The 25,885-nt window shown below is 40.6% G+C and overlaps 1 protein-coding gene across 2 annotated transcripts in view; it reads left to right on the forward strand.

Annotated features, from left to right (window-relative positions):
- The first annotated feature begins 5,655 nt into the window (after positions 1–5,655).
- LOC135548813 (septin-8-A) overlaps positions 5,656–25,885 on the forward strand; it is a 44,133-nt gene continuing 23,903 nt past the window's right edge. Inside the window, exons 1-8 of one of the 2 annotated variants that reach the window (XM_064978755.1) lie at positions 5,656–5,935; positions 14,545–14,659; positions 14,912–15,107; positions 15,966–16,152; positions 17,662–17,823; positions 22,688–22,784; positions 24,658–24,826; positions 25,035–25,167. In XM_064978755.1, coding sequence (XP_064834827.1) covers positions 5,906–5,935; positions 14,545–14,659; positions 14,912–15,107; positions 15,966–16,152; positions 17,662–17,823; positions 22,688–22,784; positions 24,658–24,826; positions 25,035–25,167 — 1,089 coding nt within the window. In that variant the 5' untranslated portion in view covers positions 5,656–5,905. The remainder of the gene's footprint in view (positions 5,936–14,544; positions 14,660–14,911; positions 15,108–15,965; positions 16,153–17,661; positions 17,824–22,687; positions 22,785–24,657; positions 24,827–25,034; positions 25,168–25,885) is intronic. The other variant, XM_064978756.1, reaches the window with a different exon arrangement.

Here is a 25,885-nt window from a genome sequence, read left to right on the forward strand (position 1 = left end):
CGTCTCGGTACTGGTACTCCTACAGTCGTGGCCAAATGTTTTGAGAATGACACAAATATTTATTTTCACAAAGTTTGCTGCTTCAGTGACTTTAGATATTTTTTGTCAGATGTTACTATGGAATACGGAAGTATAATTACAAGTATTTCATAAGTGTCAAAGGCTTTTATTGAAAATTACATGAAGTTGATGCAAAGAGTTAATATTTGCAGTGTTGACCCTTCTTTTTAAAGACCTCTGCTATCTGCCCTGGCATGCTGTCACTTAACATCTGGGCCACATCCTGACTCATGGCAGCCCATTCTTGCATAATCAATGCTTAGAGTTTGTCAGAATTTGTGGGGTTTTGTTTGTCCACCCACCTCTTGAGGATTGACCACAAGTTCTCAATGGGATTAAGGTCTGGGGAGTTTCCTGGCCATGGACCCAAAATATCAATGTTTTGTTCCCCAAGCCACTTAGTTATCACTTTTGCTTTATGGCAAGGTGCTCCATCATGCTGGAAAGGCATTGTTCGTTACCAAACTGTTCCTGGATGGTTGGGAGAAGTTGCTCTTGGAGAATGTGTTGGTACCATTCTTTATTCATGGCTGTGGCTGTGTTCTTAGGCAAAATTGTGAGTGAGCCCACTCCCTTGGCTGAGGAGCAACCCCACACACGAATGGTCTCAGGATGCTTTACTGAAGGCATGACACAGGACTGATGGTAGTGCTCACCTTGTTGTCCCTGGACAAGCTTTTTTCCAGATGGCCCAAACAATCGGAAAGGGGATTCATCAGAGAAAATGACTTTACCCCAGTCCTCAGCAGTCCAATCCCTGTACCTTTTTCAGAATATCAGTCTGTCCCCGTTGTTGTTCCTGGAGAGAAGTGGCTTCTTTGCTGCCCTTCTTGACTCCAAAAGTCTTCGTCTCACTGTGCGTGCAGATGCACTCACCTGCCTGCTGCCATTCCTGAGCAAGCTCTGTACTGGTGGTGCCACAATACTGCAACTGAATCAACTTTAGGAGGCGGTCCTGGTGCGTGCTGGACTTTCTTGGGTGCCCCGAAGCCTTCCTCACAACAATTGAACCGCTCTCCTTGAAGTTCTTGATGATCCGATAAATGATTTAGGTGCAATCTTACTGGCAGCAATATCCTTGAAGCCCTTTTTGTGCAAAGCAATGATGACGGCATGTGTTTCCTTGCAGGTAAACCATGGTTGACAGAGGAAGAACAATGATTCCAAGCACCACCCTCCTTTTGAAGCTTCCAGTCTGTTATTCAAACTCACTCAGCATGACAGAGTGATCTCCAGCCTTGTCCTCGTCAACAGTCTCACCTGTGTTAACGAATCACTGACATTATGTCAGCTGGTCCTTTTGTGGCAGGGCTGAAATGTAGTGGAAATGTTTTTGGGGGATTCAGTTCATTTGTCTGGCAAAGAGGGACTTTGCAATTAATTGCCTTTTTTTACAAAACATCCACATTCAAACGACAACATACAGACGAACACAAACATCCACAACATACAGACGAACACACAAACATCCACAACATCCTGCCCAGACCCACCTGCTCACACCCCCATCTCCCGTGTGCATATTACTCTTGCCACATGGCCTCAAACTGCACAATTTTGTTCCTCTCCGTAGCCCACACACTTTCAACATTTAGATAAAGCATTTGATCTTTCCATTGTGTTAATGATGGATGAGTGGTTGATTTTACGTTTTAAGTATAACGTTTTTGAAGATGATTGAAGAGAAAAGTATTGTCCAACCCATCAGGTACAGTATCTCACTGCACCCATATATGCCATGTCTTCAAAAATGCTGACATTTGAATACTTCTGGCAGCCAACTTTCTAACTCCGCCCATAACGTTTGGACTTCATAGCATTCCCAGAAGGCATGGATTATTGAGTCATTGTACATTTTACACTTAAGACATGACTCTGGCATTGTGCTGTAGAATTTGTGCATTTTGTCTCATGTAATACATTTTATACATTAGTTTATACTGGATTAAGCATTTTCGATAACTGTAAAGTCATTAGTTATGTTCCAACATTCCCTCTATCTTGTGCCAATATCAGTTATTTTTTAAGTCTTGCTTCCAGTAGTTTATGTATTGTAGTTTAGATTGTCAGTTGGACAGGCTCTCTGCAAGGTTTTATATATCTTATCGATCATATAAATATCATTTTCTGACTCAAATAGGGTTCCTACAAGATTGCTCTGTCCAAAAGATTTCAAATTGAAATTTGTTGATATGAAACTTTTAAGTTGCATGTATTTGAAAATATCTACATTGGTCAGTCCAAAACTGCTTTTTAATTCGGTCATAGAAATAAATGTATTTCCTATCACCAAGTAATTTATGTTTTTTTATGCCTTTAGTTTTCCATGTAGACTAACTTATCTTTGAATACTGAAAAGCTCTTCAAGGATTGTTCCATAGGGTTGTGTTTTTAGGTACCGTAGTGATATTTGTTCTTGTACAGTGCCTTGCAAAAGTATTCGGCCCCCTTGAACTTTGCGACCTTTTGCCACATTTCAGGCTTCAAACATAAAGATATAAAACTGTATTTTTTTGTGAAGAATCAACAACAAGTGGGACACAATCATGAAGTGGAACGACATTTATTGGATATTTCAAACTTTTTTAACAAATCAAAAACTGAAAAATTGGGCGTGCAAAATTATTCAGCCCCTTTACTTTCAGTGCAGCAAACTCTCTCCAGAGGTTCAGTGAGGATCTCTGAATGATCCAATGTTGACCTAAATGACTAATGATGATAAATACAATCCACCTGTGTGTAATCAAGTCTCCGTATAAATGCACCTGCACTGTGATAGTCTCAGAGGTCCGTTAAAAGCGCAGAGAGCATCATGAAGAACAAGGAACACACCAGGCAGGTCCGAGATACTGTTGTGAAGAAGTTTAAAGCCGGATTTGGATACAAAAAGATTTCCCAAGCTTTAAACATCCCAAGGAGCACTGTGCAAGCGATAATATTGAAATTGAAGGAGTATCAGACCACTGCAAATCTACCAAGACCTGGCCGTCCCTCTAAACTTTCAGCTCATACAAGGAGAAGACTGATCAGAGATGCAGCCAAGAGGCCCATGATCACTCTGGATGAACTGCAGAGATCTACAGCTGAGGTGGGAGACTCTGTCCATAGGACAACAATCAGTTGTATATTGCACAAATCTGGCCTTTATGGAAGAGTGGCAAGAAGAAAGCCATTTCTTAAAGATATCCATAAAAAGTGTTGTTTAAAGTTTGCCACAAGCCACCTGGGAGACACACCAAACATGTGGAAGAAGGTGCTCTGGTCAGATGAAACCAAAATTGAACTTTTTGGCAACAATGCAAAATGTTATGTTTGGCGTAAAAGCAACACAGCTCATCACCCTGAACACACCATACCCACTGTCAAACATGGTGGTGGCAGCATCATGGTTTGGGCCTGCTTTTCTTCAGCAGGAACAGGGAATATGGTTAAAATTGATGGGAAGATGGATGGAGCCAAATACAGGACCATTCTGGAAGAAAACCTGATGGAGTCTGCAAAAGACCTGAGACTGGGACGGAGATTTGTCTTCCGACAAGACAATGATCCAAAACATAAAGCAAAATCTACAATGGAATGGTTCAAAAATAAACATATCCAGGTGTTAGAATGGCCAAGTCAAAGTCCAGACCTGAATCCAATCGAGAATCTGTGGAAAGAACTGAAAACTGCTGTTCACAAATGCTCTCCATCCAACCTCACTGAGCTCGAGCTGTTTTTGCAAGGAGGAATGAGAAAAAATGTCAGTCTCTCGATGTGCAAAACTGATGGAGACATACCCCAAGCGACTTACAGCTGTAATCGCAGCAAAAGGTGGCGCTACAAAGTATTAACTTAAGGGGGCTGAATAATTTTGCACGCCCAATTTTTCAGTTTTTGATTTGTTAAAAAAGTTTGAAATATCCAATAAATGTCGTTCCACTTCATGATTGTGTCCCACTTGTTGTTGATTCTTCACAAAAAAATACAGTTTTATATCTTTATGTTTGAAGCCTGAAATGTGGCAAAAGGTCGCAAAGTTCAAGGGGGCCGAATACTTTCGCAAGGCACTGTAGAAGACATTTGATTTTCTTCTATATTGTTAGTGTTCTTAACTATGAAGTTGCTGATGTGTTTAGCTTTATACTTAGAAAATAGACACATAAAAATATTCTGGGGATGAGTATGCTCCTCCTCAGTATGTTGCCCATTATTCCACTTTAGTGCATTTAACTATATGTTAACTATGTATAAGTAAAAGCCCTGGGTGGCAAATTGATACAATTGCAAGCCTGGAAGGTTAAAACCACCCTCTGATTTAGAAAGATGTAGAACTTCCATTTTTATTCTATGAGTTGTATTTGACCATATAAGACACCTGAAACCCCACCTCTTCAAGGAATACCTAGGATAGGATAAAGCAATCCTTCTCACCCCCCCCTTAAATGATTTAGATGCACTATTGTAAAGTGGCTGTTCCACTGATGTCAGAAGGTGAATTCACCAATTTGTAAGTCGCTCTGGATAAGAGCGTCTGCTAAATGACTTAAATGTAAATGTAAAGTCTGTTATGACCTAGTATACTTTTTAAAAGAATGTCCTCCGTGTGTTCATGGGTATTACCAATAATAAATACAAAAACTTTGGGAGCCATGCCATTCTGAAGAGTTTTATTCTGCCTGTAAGATTTATGGGAAGATTGTTTGTTTTAATTAGATCTGTTTACGTATTGTTGAGTAATGGGATAAAGTTATCTTTATATATTTGTTGTTTGTTGTCACTTATTAAGCCATTAATAATATTTGATATGTTATTGTGGTCCACTTAAAGGGTTGCTGTAGAGATCCAGAGTTGTTATTTTCCCTATTTTATATACATAGCATGTAGAGTATTCTGAACATATTTTTTTTGCAAGGGGGGCATTGCGTTTTCAATATTGGCCTGGAATATCAGGAACTATTCTGCAAATACGTTTAGTTTATGTTCATGTTTACCAATACTGATACCTGTTAGGTTTGGGTCCTGTAGTACAACTGCAGTTATAAAGTGCAGTATAACTGTTGTACGCGGCAAATACTGCGTCCAGAATATTTTTTTTTTACTGCAGTAATTTTGCAGTGTACATGCATTTAGAGTGCAGTAAAATGCAGTTATTCTGCAATTACTACATCCAAAATTCAACAGTTGACTGCAGTTAATGCACTTTTTGTCAGTTTCAAAACGGCAATATTTTTCTGTAAGGGCAGTGCAAACTGGTGGGAGAGAGGTCATTCATCCCTGTCTTGTGCCCCTTTCTAAAGCGATTCATCAGATAATGCATTATTTGTGTGTATATCAGTACATTTGTAACAGCCTAAACATAACGAGATTTATATTCGATCAAATAAGCCTCACGTAATTCGACACTCTATCATAGACCTCCATACAAAAAAAGGGTTTATCTCATTCAGACAAATTTTGGGCGCAGGAAAATCCTCTCGCTTCGCCTCTTACGCTCTTGCATTGGCCAAATCAGGTATTGCAGTCAAAGCTCTCCAAACTACAAATCCCATGAGTGACCTGCACGGCAAGAGCTTATCGATGGCTTTTCATAATCATCAGCGCTTGGAATGTCATTGATAGAATGTTGAAAATGTTTCTTCATCTGCAAAGATAATAACAACCGTTCCAAATCTTCAGCGCGCTGTCCTGTCGTCGCTAGCATACCTCCGACAGCATTCCTAAACCAAATGGGAGTTTCCAGGAAGTGGCCATATTGGAAGCACTACCAAGCTCGTTCCCCTGTGTCAGTTTACGGAGAGAGTGAGACGAGGGCAGTTAGTTCCCTTTTGCCCAGCTCGGCATTAAAACGTATACATTCCGCACCATGGCTGCCACGGATGTAGACATATTTTCCGTAAGTACACTAATACAGTTTTCTGCCTATCAGCGTATCGTAATATGCATCTATGTAAGGGAATGTGCCATTATTCGTGAAAGTGTGGGCTATGTGGACTAACCGTAGTGAGCAGAGACGGTGGAAGTGATTTCTCTCAATAAGTGTTCACGTTGGATTGTCTTGATGGTGTTGTGCTCAGGACATGGCTCATTAATTATTTGCGAGTTTCGTAATGAGTTGACTACATACAGAGGCATAACGTTATTGCTGTATTGATAGTAGCATATACCGGTAGTATGTGCATTGGTGTAATTCCTCCATTGATCCTCCATTGAGTTACACCAGCTGATAGCTGCTCATACCACGGTATGGTACCTACAGGAAATTGTAGTGACCCCAAATCTCCCTGGACAAGCATTTAGCCTACCCCATATTAGCTACAATGTAGCAACATTGTTTACTAATCATTGGTTGGCTTTATCTAATCATTGATTTGACCTTTTTCCTTTGAGACACAATGTGGTTACATTGGAACTTCCTGTTTAGGCAGTCTAAAATTATGCTTAGGCTAGCCTCCATACTAATGATTTAATGTTGTGATGGAGATTGAATTGCCTTTTTGAAGGGAAGATGGGCATCTTTTTGTTCAGTAGCCTAATAAAATTCTCAGGGATTTTTTTTGAAGAGTACTTTTTATTTATATATATTTTCTCTCTCTCTCTCTCTCTCTCTCTATATATTGCAGCACTTCATTGTTCATTTTTTTCTGAGCACTATTAAACTGATGTTTTATTTTTTATTTAACTAGGCAAATCAGTTCAGAACAAATTCATATTTTACAATGACGGCCTACCCCGGCCAAACCCTCCCCTAACCAGGAAGACGCTGGGCCAATTGTGTGCCGCCCTATGGGACTCACGATCACGGCCGTTTGTGATACAGCCCGGGATCGAACCAGGGTCTGTAGTGACGCCTCTAGTACTGAGAAGCAGTGTCTTAGACTGCTGCGCAATTTGGGAGCCCTGATGTAGTAGTTCTTTCTGTCTGAATGCATCCCAAAACCTATCCTGAAGATACAATGTTGAATTGCATTGGATTCAACGTTTCTTCTTACAACCTCTAAAAGCCAGGATGTTGAATTAAAAACATATTTTTAACTTACTTTACCAGTTGTCTGTACGGTTGGTCCTTTTGCAGGTAGGATTGTGATACAATTTATCCAAAGGAAAGTATAATTACATGAACTTTTCAAAGGGCTGGTACGAAGTTCAGATTTCTATGATCTGAAACATGCGCAGAACCACGTTGTGTGCATACTTCGGGTGATGGACATCTGAACGCACTACCAGCGCTTTGAAAAGTTGAAGTAATTAAATCAAATAAAATCAATAATTGTCACATGCTTTGTATCAACCGGTGTAGACTAACAGTGAAATGCTTACTTACGGGCCCTTCCCAACAATGGAGATAGAGGAAAAATAGAAATAATAGAAAAATAATAACACAAGGAATAAATACACAATGAGTAACATTAACTTGCCTATATTCACAGGGTACCAGTACCGAGTCTATGTACAAGGTAATTGAGGTTGATATGTACATATAGGTGGGGATAAAGTGACTAGGCAACAGGATAGATAGATAAAACAGTAGCAGCAGCGTATGTGATGAGTCAAGAGTTATTGCAAATAGGGTCCATGCACATAGTCCGGGTAGCAATTGGTGAACTAATTATACTTTTCTATGGATACGGTCTCACACTCCAACTTGCAAAACGACCAACCACACGGACAACCCGGTAAAGTAGGTTAAAACATTTTCTTCAAAATTCTGTCTTTTAGAGGTTCCTGATCCAAATGCTCATTTATGCCCATCGTAGAATTCAATGTAACTCAATGTATGGTCTTCAGGGCAGTGTTCATTTTGGCAGCTATTTTAGATGGTCTAGTTTTAGTCTTAAAATACCTTTTTTTAGTTTTAGCCATGTTTATGTAATTTCATCCTTCGTTAGTTTTAGTTATCAAACGACTAAAACTCTGGACAATTTGTCTAGTTTTAGTCACAACCATTTTAGTCACAAGTCAGTGCATTTTTTTATATTACATTATGAATATTTAGGCACATTCAGATAGCCATGTCCAACTAGGCCTATTATTCCTTTGTGTACCTTAAATGGCAACATTGATAATGTGGCAGATTTTAACCAATGCCAGCCATAATTAACTCTTTAGGCTATAGAGCTTTGACTACAGGTTAAACAATTTACAGGTCTGATTTTCTCCACATCATAATCAAGGGGGCCAAATAAGTGGCATTAAAAAATGCCAGAAGTATTACTATACTTCTAAAATGTTACATTGTTTGAGTTTTTTTCCCATGTGTCTCGTTATAGTCATAGTTTTAGTCAGGAAAAATGGGTAATTGACAAGTATTTTTCGTTATAGTTATTAACACTGATTCAGGCTACCCAAAACCTAAACCTGAATTATGATTACATGTCATCAAAAACAATGCAAAATATGAATGGTGTGGTGTGTGTATGAGGCTACAAAGACACCACACAAGATGATGTGATAACTTTTTTGGTACAGGTCCACAGTGTTGATTTAACTTTTAGCCAATCCATAAGCACATTCCTTGAGTTGTTGAATTAGACAGTAAGCACTAAATTGCTTGGATAAGTAGATTAACAGAGGAGCCACTCCTTCCTCAACTTGTCACATTTGATTTAGGGAAGGGAGATTTTTCACCCTAAAGAGAGAACACCTCCTAAATTGCAGATTGCATGCAGATACAGTACTCCCCATAGGTTCCATTGTATTGCCCAGTAGGGGCAGTGATTTACAGAATGATAAAGCCAAATGATTAGATTTGCGTATAGGGAATGCAGTGAAATTGGTGTGAGGAACAACTGTGTCATTCCTATTTACTACTTAAGTTTTATGTTGTAGCCTACGATGCAAGCAAGACAATTTGTTTGAAGGGCACTGTTAATTATGACTGGTTATTGATGGGGAGGATGTATGGTTGATTGCATTGATAGGTTGAACAAAGTAGGGTGCAGAAAGCTATGCGAAACAATCAGTGTCAAAACAATAAAAAAAGAGTTGTAGGGGGGCATTGATCGTATTGTACTACAGCGATCTATTTTAGCCCTGATTTATATAATGAATTGCCCGTAGCGGCTGTAGAATGTTTGATGCTTACTGACCCCTAAGAACATCAATGTGTTATGATGCCAACATAATGCATACCATTGGGCCACACACATTGCTTTGAGATGAAAGGCATACTAATGAGTTTTGACACTTCAAAAAAATTGTTTTTTTTTTGTTGTTGTTGATGCACATTAGTAATCCTATTTTAGATATGCATCTGCTGCTTGCAAACCAGTAGTGTTATTTTCTTGGATATCCACTTTTTCTTTGACAGTCTTTTATTCCCATCAGTGGATGCTGCTCAAAGGAGGACAGGGAGGAGGACCATCCTCAGTGAATTTCATAAAAATAGTGAAATTAAAAAAGTTTGAATTTTTAGGTAAAACTATTCGAAATATATTCACGTGACCAAATAATTGATTAAAACACACTGTGTTGCAATGGAAGTCTACAGTAATCTCAACAGCACTCTGTAGGGTAGCTCCATGGTGTAGCCGGAGGACAGCTAGTTTCCGTCCTCCTCTTGGTACATTGACTTCAATAAAAAAATTAGTAGGTGCTTGGTTCTCACTCACTTCAATAGACTTACACAGTAATTATGACAACTTCCAGAGGACGTCCTCCAACCTATCAGAGGTCTTGCAGCATGAACTGAAACGTTGTCCTCCCAATCAAAGGACCAGAGAATTAATCTAGTATTGAAAGCATAAGCTACAGCTAGCTAGCACTGCAGTACATAGAATGTGAATAGTTGACTCAGAAAGACAATAGTTGAACAGTTTTCAACAAATTAATTTCTTCAAAAATTAAGGAGAAGTGAGAGAGAGATTTTGTCTTTTTCCACACTTTCAGTTTCACTTACTTAGTTAGCAAATGCAGATAGTTACTTTAGTCTACTCAAACACCTGGATCAAACAGAGGAATGCCATGTTAGCTAGCTGCCTATAACTATCCAACACAACACTTGAACTCTTCCAAGTCAAGGTAAGCTTTTGGTTTTATTAATTTATTGGCACCGGGGCCCACCAGTGTAAATGCTGAACTGCTTAATGACTATACACTAATGTTACTGCATGATTGTAGCGGGTTTACTAACGCATTAGTTCTATTAGCTATGTTGACTATGATGTTACTTTAGCTAATAAGGTGATGACGATGTAGGCTGTGTGCAGCGGTTATGACATGGTTTGGCAAGCCTTTTTTTTGCCTGGTCACATACAGCTGATGTGTTGTGCATTGAAGTCCACAAACGAAGGAGAAAAGGTGAGAGAAGGAATACAACGTGGCTGCTATGAAAGAAAATTGTGTTTACACGTGATCAGGGGTGTATTAATTCTGTTGAAAAACATTTCTTAAACGGAAGCAAACAATGGATAAAAGTACCTGAAATTGTCTAGTAGAAAGTCTTGTTTGCAACTGTTGGACTAATGATGACACCCTAGATGAGCTAGATACAGGCATGTGTGTGCAAGGCAGTATTGAATGTGTCACTGTCTGTCATCTCAAAATTCTCTCCACCTGTGTGCACCTACGTTGTAAACTTTCATTCATAGGCTAGGTTGTAGCAACCTCATGATGGGTTAAGGGAAAATTAGAGTATCATGTAGTAGCCTAAACCTATCGATGTTACATTGAACTGGGTGAATGGAATATGAATGACCGTCATCCAATATGATGTAAAAGACAAAGGCAATACTTTTGGAACATTTTTTTTTGTCCCCCCTCATCATAAATGGCACTGACCGCCACTGATCCCCATGATAATGAAGTTTCTAGCATTCTCTGTACAACGATTTGGGACAGATTCTTGTAACCTGAGTGTTGCATAATCTGTTTTATATTGACCATACAACACAGTACAGCCTGGAGGCTGGGCTGTCACATCCACTGTTGTAGAACACTGATTAGCTTAGGCTGTGTGGGGAGTCAATTATCCATGTTATTTTGATTCCCATATCTCACCATCTGATGTCATACACATGGACAAACCTATGAAACTGTAGATTTGGCTGTAACTTAATGTATTTCCTGACACCAACAGATTGGTATGCTCCTGTCGATCTTGTAAAATGGCCACTGCTGTCTCCCCTCTCCTCGGTCTTGTTTCTGTCTTTCCTTTTGGACAGAGGCGTGTGACGGGAGAGACGGAGGAGTTTCTGCCAGACAGGCAGCTCTGTGTATGAGTGTGTTTATTAAAGAAAATATAGACTTTATTTTTCCTTGGATGACTGGTTCCATGCGATGACCTAATCTCCACCATCTGCATACTGTAGACCTGTGCAGCCTTGTGTTAATAATTCTCCATTATACTCCGTGTAGTGCCAGAAGCAGCAGTAGTGTGTCGCTGATGGGTTGTGTGTTAGTTCACTAAAGCAGATCGACTTCAGGTGGGGATGAAAATTCTACTGGAGGTCTCTGTCAGTTTGTCTGAGAATAAATCGCCCCAAGATCCATGTTTTGCCCTAAGGCTTAATGTTAACATTATGTTTTTTTTTGTTTAAGTACTTTGTCATTTGTAATGTATTGTCACAAATAAAGCAAGGGACTGTACAAAGAGCTTTCAATTCTTGTCAAGTTTTACTAGCCTACCGGCAATTACATGGAAATGGAATTACGCAGAGACTCTGATTTTTCACTATAAAATGTACAGTCGTGGCCAAAAGTTTTGAGAATGACACAAATATTAATTTCCACAGTTTGCTGCTTCAGTGTCTTTCGATATTTTTGTCAGATGTTACTATGGAATACTGAAGTATAATTACAAGCATTCTATAAGTGTCAAAGGCTTTTATTGAAAATTATATGAAGTTGATGAAAAGAGTCAATATTTGCAGTGTTGACCCTTCTTTTTAAAGACCTCTGCAATCCGCCCTGGCATGCTGTCAATTAACTTCTGGGCCACATCCTGACTCATGGCAGCCCATTCTTGCATAATCAATGCTTAGAGTTTGTCAGAATTTGTGGGGTTTTGTTTGTCTACCTGCCTCTTGAGGATTGACCACAAATTCTCAATGGGATTAAGGCCTGGGGAGTTTCCTGGCCATGGACTCAAAATATTGATGTTCTGTTCCCCGAGCCACTTAGTTATCACTTTTGCCTTATGGCAAGGTGCTCCATCATGCTGGAAAAGGCGTTGATTGTCACAAAACTGTTCCTGGATGGTTGGGAGAAGTTGCTCTCGGAGGATGTGTTGGTACTATTCTTTATTCATGGCTGTGTTCTTAGGCAAAATTGTGAGTGAGCCCACTCCCTTGGCTGAGGAGCAACCCCACACATGAATGATCTCAGGATGCTTTACTGTTAGCATGACACAGGACTGATGGTAGCACTTACCTTGACTTTACCCCAGTCCTCAGCAGTCCAATCCCTGTACCTTTTTCAGAATATCAGTCTGTCCCTGATGTTGTTCCTGGAGAGAAGTGGCTTCTTTACTGCCCTTCTTGACTCCAAGTCTTCGCTTCACTGTGCGTGCAGATGCACTTACATTTACATTACATTTACATTTAAGTCATTTAGCAGACGCTCTTATCCAGAGCGACTTACCTTCCTGTTGCCAGTCCTGAGCAAGCTCTGTACAGGTGGTGCCCCAATACCGCAGCTGAATCAACTTTAGGAGACGGTCCTGGCGCATGCTGGACTTTCTTGGTTGCCCTGAAGCCTTACTCACAACAATTGAACCACTCTCCTTGATGTTCTTGATGATCCGATAAATGGTTGATTTAGGTGCAATCTTACTGGCAGCAATATTCTTGCCTGTGACGCCCTTTTTGTGCATAGCAATGATGACGGCATGTGTTTCCTTGCAGGTAAACATGGTTGACAGAGGAAGAACAATGATCCCATGCACCACCCTCCTTTTGAAGCTTCCAGTCTGTTATTCAAACTCAATCAGCATGACAGAGTGATCTCCAGCCTTGTCCTCATCAACACTCACACCTGTGTTAACAAGAGAATCACTGACATGATGTCAACTGGTCCTTTTGTGGAATGGCTGAAATGCAGTGGAAATGTTTTTTGGGATTCAGTTCATTTGCATGGCTAAGAGGGACTTTGCAATTAATTGCAATTCATCTGATCACTCTTCATAACATTCTAGAGTATATGCAAATTGCCATCATACAACCTGAGACAGCAGACTTTGTGCAAATTAATATTTGTGTCATTCTGAAAACTTTTGGCCACGACTGTATACCAAAAAACCAACAACCTTGATTTCAAAGTTTAACAAACTGTAGGACTATATGCACAAGGATTACTTTTAATAATTTCCACTGAACTTTTTACAAAAACACATTCACAGGAAGAACTGTGCAGATACAAAACTTTGTACCAGAATAACATTGAAGGAGGGTTTACTGTGATTCAGTTAACAAACTTTGAACAATTTAAAAAGTAAAAAAAATGTGCAGATGCAAAGTTGTCATTGTGCATAGAGTTTTATGGTTTGTTAACATTGATTTTCAATGTTTTAGGTTGGCATATATTTTAAAGAGAGAAATGTCAGCGTAGTTCTGAGGTCAGCCGTTTCCCATGCAAATCACTGGATCAAGAGGAAGTGTGGTGTTTCCTTTCCTCGGAACTTTTAACCAGAGTCTCTCTGAAAGGCACTATCTCATGACTCTTATACTATTACTTTGCACTCCTATACAGACTCCATTCCCTGACTAGTGTGAAGGATGGATGCCTCTCAGTTTATGTGACGTGTGCATTCAGTCAGAGTTCATCTCTGAGGAGTTCGTGTCCACATCCGCAGTTCTGTATGATCCTTGAGAAAACACACTGGAGCAGGTTTTGTGTTTGTTTGCATTCCCCTTGTGGCCCTCAGTCGATTCCAATTGCACACAGGCCTGCCTGCATTGCTCAGCTCTTAGGCTGTGTCCGGTGACATCACCCCCCCCCCAAATATGCAGCCTTAGTAGGAAAGACCAAGCCAGACACATGTGGATGAGCCCATTGATCTCAAGATGGTCTCTCTGCTTTCCCTGCACAACGGAGATGGGCAAGATGAGGGACTACATTATTGTCCACCCCCCCCCATGACTCATCATTAGAGACAAGTTGTTATTCACTGAGGTGGGAGTAGGCTCACTCCCTAACCGTTGCAGTTGCCAGATTTATTTTGTGTGACCTCAATTAATCCCACTTGATTTTTTGGAATCTCTAGTCTCTTCTCTGTGCAGAGATGCCACCTCCTGTTTGAATGATTACTCCAGCTCCCTCCTCAGCACTCTCCAGAGTGCTCATCTCATTATTTAAGCTTTAAGGCACATTATGATGAGCTACATGTCCTGTATAATGTGTTATCTGAAAATGGCATATGCATAGGGGACAAATGGAATCTGGTGGTGGCATTTCATATTGCTTATGTCCTCGATTCACAGTAATACATTTTCTCTCAGTGCTTTCACCCCCTCGCATATCTCTAGCCTTGCCATCATTATTAATTTATTTAATACTTTCTTTTTGCAGAATGAAGAAAAGCGTAACCTCAGTTTGGGCGGCCATGTTGGTTTTGACAGCCTTCCCGATCAGCTGGTCAGTAAATCGGTGACACAGGGTTTCTGCTTCAACATCCTCTGTGTAGGTGAGTATCAAACCACATGGTAGTGCTACTGTTAGTGCACTATCTCAGGGCACCTTATTCCCTATATAGGGCTCTGGACAAAAGTAGTGCACTATATAGGGAATGGGGTGCCATTCGGTATGCAGCCAGGGTTATTTCTGTCCTTGATATGAACGAGAATTAAGACGACTGCTGCTGTGAAGAGGCTGAGAGAAGAATGTCCCCCCTGAGAGTTATTGAGACCTAACAACACCTTTCCCTCTTGCCTCCTAGGGGAAACGGGTATTGGCAAGTCGACGTTAATGAATACACTTTTTAACACAATGTTTGAGAACGAGGAGGCCAGCCACTACCAGAATGGCGTGTGTATGCGGCCCAGAACATATGACCTCCAGGAGAGCAACGTCCACCTAAAGCTGACTATTGTGGACACTGTGGGGTTCGGGGATCAGATCAACAAGGAAGAGAGGTAAGCAGCAGATGCTTATAATCCTACTTTCAGCTGTTCACTAATTGAAGCATTGCCATTGAGTCTCTCTATCCTTTTCATACTCACAGTGAATGATAACATGCCATCTTTTAGAGTAAATTGCTTACATTGCCTGGAATGTAGACAAGACAAACACAGTCACTAATTTTTCAGGACATTTTTTTTCCGCCCCCTGAATGGAGCAGGGTTTAGAAGGATGAGGAGGAGGACATTCTTGGTTTGAACTACAGCTGTGGGACTGAGTGTTTGTGTGATCTCCGCAGCAAGATGGCTCACACGCCCCTGAATGATACAGTGGGAGGAACAGGCCGTAACTCATGTTGTTTGGGAAAAAGCTGCAGCAATAATGCGTCCCAAATAGTCTTTAAAGGTCATCAGTGCCGCGTTCTGGGAAAATAGCTTAGAGACGTTAAAGTCAAGGTTAAACATTGTGTATAGATGTTCTTGGCAAGCCTTTAGATCACTTATTTACCCTACAAGCTACAGTATAGTGGTGGACACAGGGATGTGACTAGTACTTTTAGTCCATGATTTCACAAGCTAACCAGGGTTTAACAGTGACTTTGATAGTTTTTTTTTTTTGTCTCACTTCCTCAGAATGCTAGACTAAACACACTGGCATATTAAATGTTCACCTCTGTGACCTCTTAAATATTTTTTTTACACAAGTAGATGCTGGATACTTGAATAAAGATAATTTCTGCACACAGATGTCTGATACCCCCACTGGCAACTTTGAAAGAAACAAAGAAAGTACATGGGATAGTGGGAACAAAAGGAATCAAAATCAAACTTTGTTTTACACTTTGTATAACTACATTGCTTTTCATTTTGCAGTTATAAACCGATAGTGGACTATATCGACACACAGTTTGAAAACTACCTTCAGGAAGAGCTGAAAATCAAGCGCTCCCTCTTCAACTACCACGACGGGAGGATCCACATCTGTCTGTACTTCATCGCTCCCACTGGGCATTCACTGAAGTCCTTGGATTTAGTTACCATGAAGAAACTGGACAGCAAGGTAAAGGATCAACTACCACCAATGCCTTGTGGGCAAAAAACACACTGCATCCTATTGTTTGACTGGTATGAATTTCAGTTGTAGAATAGTCAGATATTCATGTAGGTCTGGGGACCCACAATGTCCTAGAAAAGGAAGCGACAGACATTCCACATAGCATTTTATTGGATAGGATTTCCTGAGGTTTATATCATACCCTAGTGTATTGGTCAGAATTATTAAGCAAGTATGATGCTGTAACTTCTTACTTCTATGAAGATCTTTTTTCGTTCATGGTTTCGTGTGAGTAACTGGGTATTGGGCAGCAGATCCATATTTTAGAACAGTACATTGATTTCAGCCTATTGGAAACATGAATGGTCGGTGCCTCGATTAGTAAACTTGTGGAATTCATCTCATCACTATTGCAGTTGAAGTGTGGGTGAGGGAGTGTCAGAACTAGTTACCCTAAAGGGGCGGGTGAAATGTGTGAAACACTCAGGCTGAGACAGACCTGACAATGCATACAGTACTCAAACCCCTATTAGCGACAACCCTACAGAGCTGGTATATCAGGCCGGTTGTACGGCCTATAAAGCGGTTCTAGGAGTGGTGGAGAGGCAATTACAGGCTTGTTTGTGTCTGGTAATGCAGTGACGCATATCAAACCGATTTAGTGTGGTTATGAGCAAAGCATAGTAGCTTACTTTAGCCAAAACTCTCCTCCAGCATGGCTCTATCGCTCTCTGAGCTGTCAGAAATGAACCTTTTCACAGGAGGCAAAGAGCAGACTATAAATCAGTTTATATTTTTATTTAAAGGTCTATGATGTAAAGCAGACAGGCAATGGGGTTTGACTTACACTTCCAGAAAGGCTATTAAGCCGGAACGGTGACAGTTAAAAAGGTGGTCTGGTCTAGGGACTCTAGAGATGGGTTATCTGCTCTTTTACCTCAATAGACTTTTTGTAAAGGAAGGAGGAAACTATGTAAAACAACCATCACATCTGTTTTGTAGCAAAATTATTGTGAATGGTCACATCGAATAAGGCCTCCTTTTGACCTTAACAAACTATATCCTATATAGCCTGGAGGTGATGAGAGACGTTGGTGACTAAATCTATGTCGTCCCGGTAATCCGAGGAGCCAAAGAGAAACTGTCGCAATGTGTTTATTTTCCCATCTGTTTTAGAGCAGAGATGGGACACCATTCAGTTTGTTTTCTTAATTGCTGTTTGTTTTATTTCTCTGTTTGGGTTTGACTGAGCTCAACCCATCGTGGTTGCAAAGTGCCTCTTTTGCGACGTTCAGTAATTTAAGTATGTGTTGATGACCCTGAGGCAAAAATTCAGATGCTCTGACTCATTTATTTTCAGCATCTTATCTAATCATGCTTTGATTTACAATTGTACGAAACCCTTCCAAACTTTTTCAGAATATCTGAAGATATTCAATTCGAAGGAATAACCTCAAAGCAAACCAAGTGGAGTTGATCTTAAGGCCAGAAATATACTTTTTTTTTATCCTTCAGGTGAATATAATACCCATCATTGCTAAAGCTGACACAATCTCCAAGAGCGAGCTCCATAAATTCAAGATCAAGATCATGAGTGAGCTGGTGAGCAATGGAGTGCAGATCTACCAGTTCCCCACAGACGATGATGCAGTCACCGAGATCAACTCCTCCATGAATGTGAGTCTCTCTGTCTTTGTACACTCACTCAGTGTTAACCTCACTATATAGGAATGTATGGTTTTAATAGCTGCACATAGTTTCCTCCCTTTGAAACTGCCTCCGTTTGTACTATTTTCCAACTGTAGAGAACTGTGAAGAACTACACGACTCGTTCTCTGTGCCAGCTATTTCCTATTATGTAAATCAGGGATGGGCGACTGGCGGCTCGCAGATTTAAAAAAATCATTGTGTGAATGTAATATATACATACATACAGTTGAAGTCGGAAGTTTACATACAGTTAGGTTGGAGTCATTAAAACTCGTTTCACAACCACTCCACAAATTTCTTGTTAACAAAATATAGTTTTGGCAAGTTGGTTAGGACATCTACTTCAGTTAGGACTTTGTGCATGACAAGTAATTTTTCCAACAATTGTTTACAGACAGATTATTTCACTTATAATTCACTGTATCACAATTCCAGTGGGTCAGAAGTTTACATACACTAAGTTGACTGTGCCTTTAAAGAGCTTGGAAAATTCTTGGAAAACAGCTTGAGAAAAAATGTCATGGCTTTAGAAGTTTCTGATAGGCTAACTGACATCATTTGAGTCAATTGAAGGTGTACCTGTGGATGTATTTCAAGGCCTACCTTCAAATGTCAGTGCCTCTTTGCTTGACATCATGGGAAAACCAAAAGAAATCAGCCAAGATCTCAGAAACCTCCACCTCCACGAGTCTGGTTCATCCTTCTGATCAATTTGATGTTTTAAATTGACAAAAAAAACAAGGACATTTCTAAGTGACCCCGAAATATTGAAGGGTAATATGTATGTACAGTGGGGCAAAAAAGTATTTAGTCTGCCACCAATTGTGCAAGTTCTCCCACTTAAAAATATGAGAGGCCTGTAATTTGCATCATAGGTACACTTTAACTATGACAGACAAAATGAGAGAAATTCAGAAAATCACATTGTAGGATTTTTAATGAATTTATTTGCAAATTATGGTGGAAAATAAGTATTTGGTCACCTACAAACAAGCAAGATTTCTGGCTCTCACAGACCTGTAACTTCTTCTTTAAGAGGCTCCTCTGTCCTCCACTAGTTACCTGTATTAATGGCACCTGTGTGAACTTGTTATCAGTATAAGACACCTGTCCACAACCTCAAACAGTCACACTCCAAACTCCACTATGGCCAAGACCAAAGAGCTGTCAAAGGACACCAGAAACAAAATTGTAGACCTGCACCAGGCTGGGAAGACTGAATCTGCAATAGGTAAGCAGCTTGGTTTGAAGAAATCAACTGTGGGAGCAATTATTAGGAAATGGAAGACATACAAGACCACTGATAATCTCCCTCAATCTGGGGTTCCACGCAAGATCTCACCCCGTGGGGTCAAAATGATCACAAGAACGGTGAGCAAACATCCCAGAACCACACAGGGGGACCTAGTGAATGACCTGCAGAGACCTGGGACCAAAGTAACAAAACTTACCATCAGTAACACACTACGCCGCCAGGGACTCAAATCCTGCAGTGCCAGACGTGTCCCCCTGCTTAAGCCATATCCAGGCCCGTCTGAAGTTTGCTAGAGAGCATTTGGATGATCCAGAAGAAGATTGGGAGAATGTCATATGATCAGATGAAACCAAAATATAACTTTTTGGTAAAAACTGAACTCGTCGTGTTTGGAGGACAAAGAATGCTGAGTTGCATCCAAAGAACACCATACCTACTGTGAAGCATGGGGGTGGAAACATCGTGCTTTGGGGCTGTTTTTCTGCAAAGGGACCAGGACGAATGATCCGTGTAAAGGAAAGAATGAATGGGACCATGAATGGTGAGATTTTGAGTGAAAACCTCCCATCAGCAAGGGCATTGAAGATGAAACGTGGCTGGGTCTTTCAGCATGACAATGATCCCAAACACACCGCCCGGGCAACGAAGGAATGGCTTCGTAAGAAGCATTTCAAGGTCCTGGAGTGGCCTAGCCAGTCTCCAGATCTCAACCCTATAGAAAATCTTTGGAGGGAGTTGAAAGTCCGTGTTGCCCAGCAACAGCCCCACAACGTCACTGCTCTAGAGGAGATCTGCATGGAGGAATGGGCCAAAATGGGCGAAAACCTTGTGAAGACTTACAGAAAACGTTTGACCTCTGTCATTGCGAACAAAGGGTATATAACAAAGTATTGAGAGCGACTATACCAAATACTTATTTTCCACCATAATTTGCAAATAAATTCATTAAAAATCCTACAATGTCATTTTCTGGATTTCTTTTTCTCATTTTGTCTGTCATAGTTGAAGTGTACCTATGATGAAAATTACAGGCCTCATCTTTTTAAGTGGGATAACTTGCACAATTGGTGGCTGACTGAATACTTTTTTTGCCACACTGTATGTGATATACAAAAAAAACATCCTCTCACTGTCAACTGCATATATTTTCAGAAAACTTAACATGTGTAAATATTTGTATGAACATAAGATTCAACAACTGAGACATAGACTGAACAAGTTCCACAGACATGTGACTAACAGAAATGGAAAAATGTGTCCCCGAACAAAGGGGGGTCAAAATCAAAAAAGTTGAATCAAGGCAAAGGGTGGCTATTTTTGATTTAACACTTTCTTTGATACTCCATGATTTCATAAGTTTGATTTCTTCACTATTATTCTACAATGTAGAAAATAGTAAAAATTAAGAAAAATCATTGAATGAGTAGGTCAAATTTTAACTGGTACTGTATTTCACAGCGGTTTAGATGGTAAAATGATTCTCGCAATCAGGGATGGGCAACTTTTGATGGGGTCCACATAAAATCACAACTCATCATGGCTCGTGGGCCCCACCATTGTTGGTAATTCGACCATGCTACTCATTGAATAAGTAGGTGTGTCAAATTTTAACTGGTACTGTATTTCACAGTGGTTGCTGACATGGCTTGCTAAGTTCTAAAATACAATTTTACAGTGTTTGGCTTTCGAAGGCATTTCAGACAAACCGACTGTAATTTTGTTGCACATAAAATGGAGTCATGAGGGCATTTAATTGCGTGTTCCATGGCAAACGCATCCCGTCATTGTAACTGTGGATCAAACCTAGCGATCATAATCATTGATACTGCAAATTTAGTTTTCAAATATGGAAATGTGAAGTTCACATTTGGGACTCATGGGTGTGTGGTTTGCTTGTATGACATCAAAACTGTATTTATTATAATTCTCAACTTTCAGAAACGCGTTGACCTCACTCGGATAACAACAAATGTGAAAAGGTATCTTAATTAGCAGAAGGGGAGGGGCATCTTTTTGTCGCGCACGGTACTCAAGTTTATAACTGCTGTCAGTCAAAACCATACAGTGAAGTGGAGAACCTGAACTCCTATAGCGTCTTACTGTACAGCCACTGTGTTCCAATTTAGGCGCTTATCAATGACCAACTCTGCCATTTTCAACTCGTATACGGAATGACACGTGCTGTGAGTGGAAAGGGCTTTCACCATCATTACATGCTCAAATCAACCACACATCTGATCTCAATTACAACCATCACCCGCCACCGCTCCATAACGTGGATGTCATAATCTTTAGTCCTGATTGCGACCAACATTTTTCAAGATGATTTCGTCCTCTGGTGAGTATTATCATTGGAACAATTTGATCTTGCGATTTATGTATTTGACAATCATTCTGTACAACTAAAATGAAATACTTTATTTACTAATTTATCACAGCAAATCTACAATGGCAATGTAGCCTACTCTGCACATTTATGAATGGCAAAAAATCATGGTGTTGGATAACATTTTTTTTGTTGACTATTTATGTAATCCATTAATGATTTTACTTGTCTGACTCGAATATGGCCATTTCTTATCAAGACGGGAAAATAAATTTTCCTGAACTGTAAACTACACATTTGATATTTGAAACAAAATTGTGGTTGTGTTGTATTTTGAATCAAATTGTATTCTAATATTGTGCAGACAGCGGAGATGATTTATTTATTTGTAGAATGTGATAAGTCAATAATGAACCGTATCATTTCGTATAGTGCTACATTAATTAGGCAGTGGGCCTATTGTGGCATATTGTACTTTATTGAAGAAACAATGTCTTTTGCACATGTTGCTGCAATACAACTTTAATGAATTAATATAAAGTTGATCTTCAAGAACGTTATTTTCGCAAAGTTCTAATCATTGTAATTAACAGGCTACATTTCCAGTCATAATATGTCACATTCTTCTCTTTAAATTTTTTTTTTTATATTTCGTTGTTCCTGATAGGATGTTTTCTCCACTGGGGTGGGAGTAGTAAACGTAGACAATTGCCATTTCCATTGTCTAGTGTTAAGCCGGCTTGACAGTAACAGCGTCAGATCAGCTGGTCTTCTAGTTTTCTTTCCGCAGCTTTTTTCATTGCAACCAGGGTTATTTTAGCTTGGAGCTCTGTGTAATCTCCTGGTAGTAGAGTGTTGAGAAATCCAGCTTGTAACCTGCAGGTAATCCGCAGCTTCCACATCTCTGTTGCAATCGGGCCCATATGTTTAATCAGACCAACAAGACATGCCTCTAAATACAGCTGGCTAGATGTTAAACACAGTAACTGAAGTAACATATATGTCAACACTGTTTAGAGTTACTCTTGTGTGGTCTATGGCAACGTTGGTAGAGCCAAAGTTTATCGCCTGTCTGCTTTTTTCCCTGTCTTCCATGGACATCTGTCTAAGCATTTAGACCTGTCCAGTAAAAATGTTGCCTATGCTGTGAGGAAGGAAGTGTAACCTGTGTGAGAGTGATGGGTTTTGTGGAAGCTGCTTCTGGTCAAATCTGCAACCTGACTAACCTCTTGACCTCTGAACTCTTTCAGGCTCACCTCCCATTCGCTGTGGTGGGGAGCATCGAGGAGGTCAAAGTGGGGAACAAAACGGTGCGGGCCAGGCAGTATCCCTGGGGAGTAGTGCAAGGTGAGTACCTCTCCTTCTGTACCTCTTTTTGCTTCTTTTCATTTCAGGAGAGAACCACTGTTCAGGAATCAGTCCCTAGTGTCTTTGGAAAATGGCAGAGACTGATGAATGCACTATTGGTAGCATTACTGCAGGGACACTGCCACATCTATTGGTAGTATTACTACAGGGACACTGCTACATTGTTTGCTTTGTTTGCAGATGTTTAGCTGTGGTTGACAGGGATGGCTAAACGCTGTAATTTGATCTTGTCACTGAGCACTGTTGTGAGATTTTTTTTTAGTGTTGAGTTTATTTTTATTTACAGGGACAGTGTACATTAATCGACGTTTCAGTAAAAGTGCCGGTTTTAGCCAGTCAGCTAATTTTCAACCGCAGTCCCTGGGCAGGTTATTAAAAACAATTACAATATAGACAATAGCAACATAGAACAAAAAGCAGCAAGACAAAAATCATAAAAGCAACAAAGTGTCACCCTAATATTTGAACCCAGCTGGGAGTTTGATTCAGAACGCTCTCTCCATTATCCTGTGGCTTGTTTCCAATCCACAATCTTTCAAGGACTGTGGTTTAGGTTTATTTATAAAGCCTGCCTCATAGGTTAAGCGTGTAGCAGAGGATTTCCATCAATCAATAGGGTGATAAATTATAGGCTAGATAGAAAATTATTAAGTCAGAGGTTCCCAAAGTGATGTAAGCAACTGCCAGTTTTTGCTTTTTGAATTGGGACTATGACGGCCTATTACCAATCAGTCTGACCGTACTTTAGAAAGCATTTCAATCTGAAGAAAGTGTGGTTTGAAGTGATTAAAATACATCAGAAAGGTATTGGGAAGTTCAGAAGATCATCAGGAAATAATGTTGGATGATCTTCTGTCTTCCCCTCGTCTGGTTTGGTGCCTGGTCTTGTCCACTCTGTTCTAATGAGTCCTGCGTGGCTTGTGAGCATTGTCGAGGGAAACAGAAGATGCATATACGTGTTCCTGAGGGAGGGGGGATATTTTGAGTGCTTTTTTTACATTTCACCTCAGGATATCTCTCTTGTTATCTCTGAACCCCAGACAACTATGACAGATGGCAGACCGCTGGTATTTCTTCCCTCCCAACTATTTCTGTGCAGAGTGTGTAATGTGTTTCTCCCCTGCCCTCGCAACTCTGGGTTTCCCGGGGTCAGCAAATTGCACCCCGGATCTCAGCGGGGAGAGTTTACCAGAGAGGTTGTTCGATGCCTTATGTCAGTATTTTCACGTTCTCCGTATACTGAAGGTGTAGTGACTTTCATGTCGAAAGTGATCATGTTCCACACTAAACGCTGTGCTAATTGGCACACTTTTTACCACATCCTTACATCCAGCACAGCGCTCACAGCTGGGGTTGATACAGTATTTATTTCCACTATATCCTGCAGTATACCACTGTAGCCATGTAGGCTGGGCAAATCCTCCCCCACTTACGTCAGTGTGAAAAGCAGGAAAGGCTTCCTGCTCCAGTCCTCACATGATTGGACGCCTGAGAACTCTTTGACTCTGAGTTAGTGGACCATAACCTCTGAACTTTGTCCTTTTTTTTCTAATTAATGTACACTACTCTTGCCAAATATCCCCATGTTTTCCCCTCAATCGTACGGTGCTTTCCTCAGTTAATGTGATGCTACTCCTACTCTGAGAGGACAGTTATCTTACAGCACCTAGTTTATCATTAATCAATTGCAGGAGTCCCACAACATGGACCCATTGAACTTATATCATGGACCCATTGAACGTATATCATTCATGTAGATTCATTGACCGTGGTTGAGGGTGGTGCCTGTGACCTCAGATGTTAGTAACATAGTCTCGTTGACATTGCATTGTCTCTGTGCTGTCCCGTCCAGTGGAGAACGAGAGCCACTGTGACTTTGTGAAGCTGCGTGAGATGCTGATCAGGGTGAACATGGAGGACCTGAGGGAGCAGACTCATGCCCGCCACTACGAGCTCTACCGCCGCTGCAAACTGGAGGAGATGGGATTCAAAGATACAGACCCTGACTGTGAGCCGTTCAGGTGAGGCAGCAAGGCTGATCACAGAACACACAAACACCGAAATGAATTGTTTAGTCATATGTTATAAGAAAGCAGACCAATGAATCTGAGTTCAGCATGTAAAGATGCTCTGTGAGTGATTTAAAAATGGTAATTCCTTTGTGAGTTAGTCCAAGCTGTAGTTAGTCTGATATGTAGTAAGCCACTTCTTTGTTTGTCCTGTCCACAGCCTCCAGGAGACCTACGAAGCCAAGAGGAAAGAGTTCATGGGAGACCTGCAGAAGAAGGAGGAGGAGATGAGACAGATGTTTGTCAACAAAGTGAAGGAGACTGAGGCAGAGCTGAAAGAGAAGGAGAGAGAGGTGAGGGTGTGGCTGCTGGCTGGGAAAGAGGAGGAAGGTGGGGGGTGAAGGAAATGAGTTTGCGGTCTTATGTAGGATTCAGTTGTTGCACATACAGTACCTGTCAAAAGTTAGGACATCTATTCATTCAAGTGTTTTTCTTAATTTATTGAAGACATCACAACTATGAAATAACACAGAATTATGTAGTAACCAATAAAGTGTTATTTCATTTTCGATTCTTCAAAGTAGCCACTCTTTGCCTTGATGACAGCTTTGAACACTCTTGGCATTCATTCTCTCAACCAGCTTTTGTTTTCCAACTGTCTTGAAGGAGTTCCCACATATGCTGAGCACTTGTTGGCTGCTTTTCCTTCACTCTGCAGTCCAACTCATCCCAAACCATCTCAATTGGGTTGAGGTCAGATGATTGTGGAGGCCAGGTCATCTGATGCAGCACAATCACTCTCCTTTTTGGTCAAATAGCCCTTATAAAACTTAAAATTATAGTCCCACTAAGCTCAAACCAGATGGGATGGCATATCGCTGCAGAATGCTGTGGTAGCCATGTTGGTGAAGTGTGCCTTGAATTCTAAATAAACCACAGTGTCACCAGCAAAGCACCCCCACACCATGACACCACCACCTCCATGCTTCACGGTGTGAACTACACATGCGGAGATCATCCGTTCACTTTCTCCAAGTTTCAAAGACACGGCGATTGGAACCTAAAATTTCA

The sequence above is a fragment of the Oncorhynchus masou genome, chromosome 11 (genome assembly GCF_036934945.1).
Source record: "Oncorhynchus masou masou isolate Uvic2021 chromosome 11, UVic_Omas_1.1, whole genome shotgun sequence".
Lineage (NCBI taxonomy): Eukaryota > Metazoa > Chordata > Actinopteri > Salmoniformes > Salmonidae > Oncorhynchus > Oncorhynchus masou.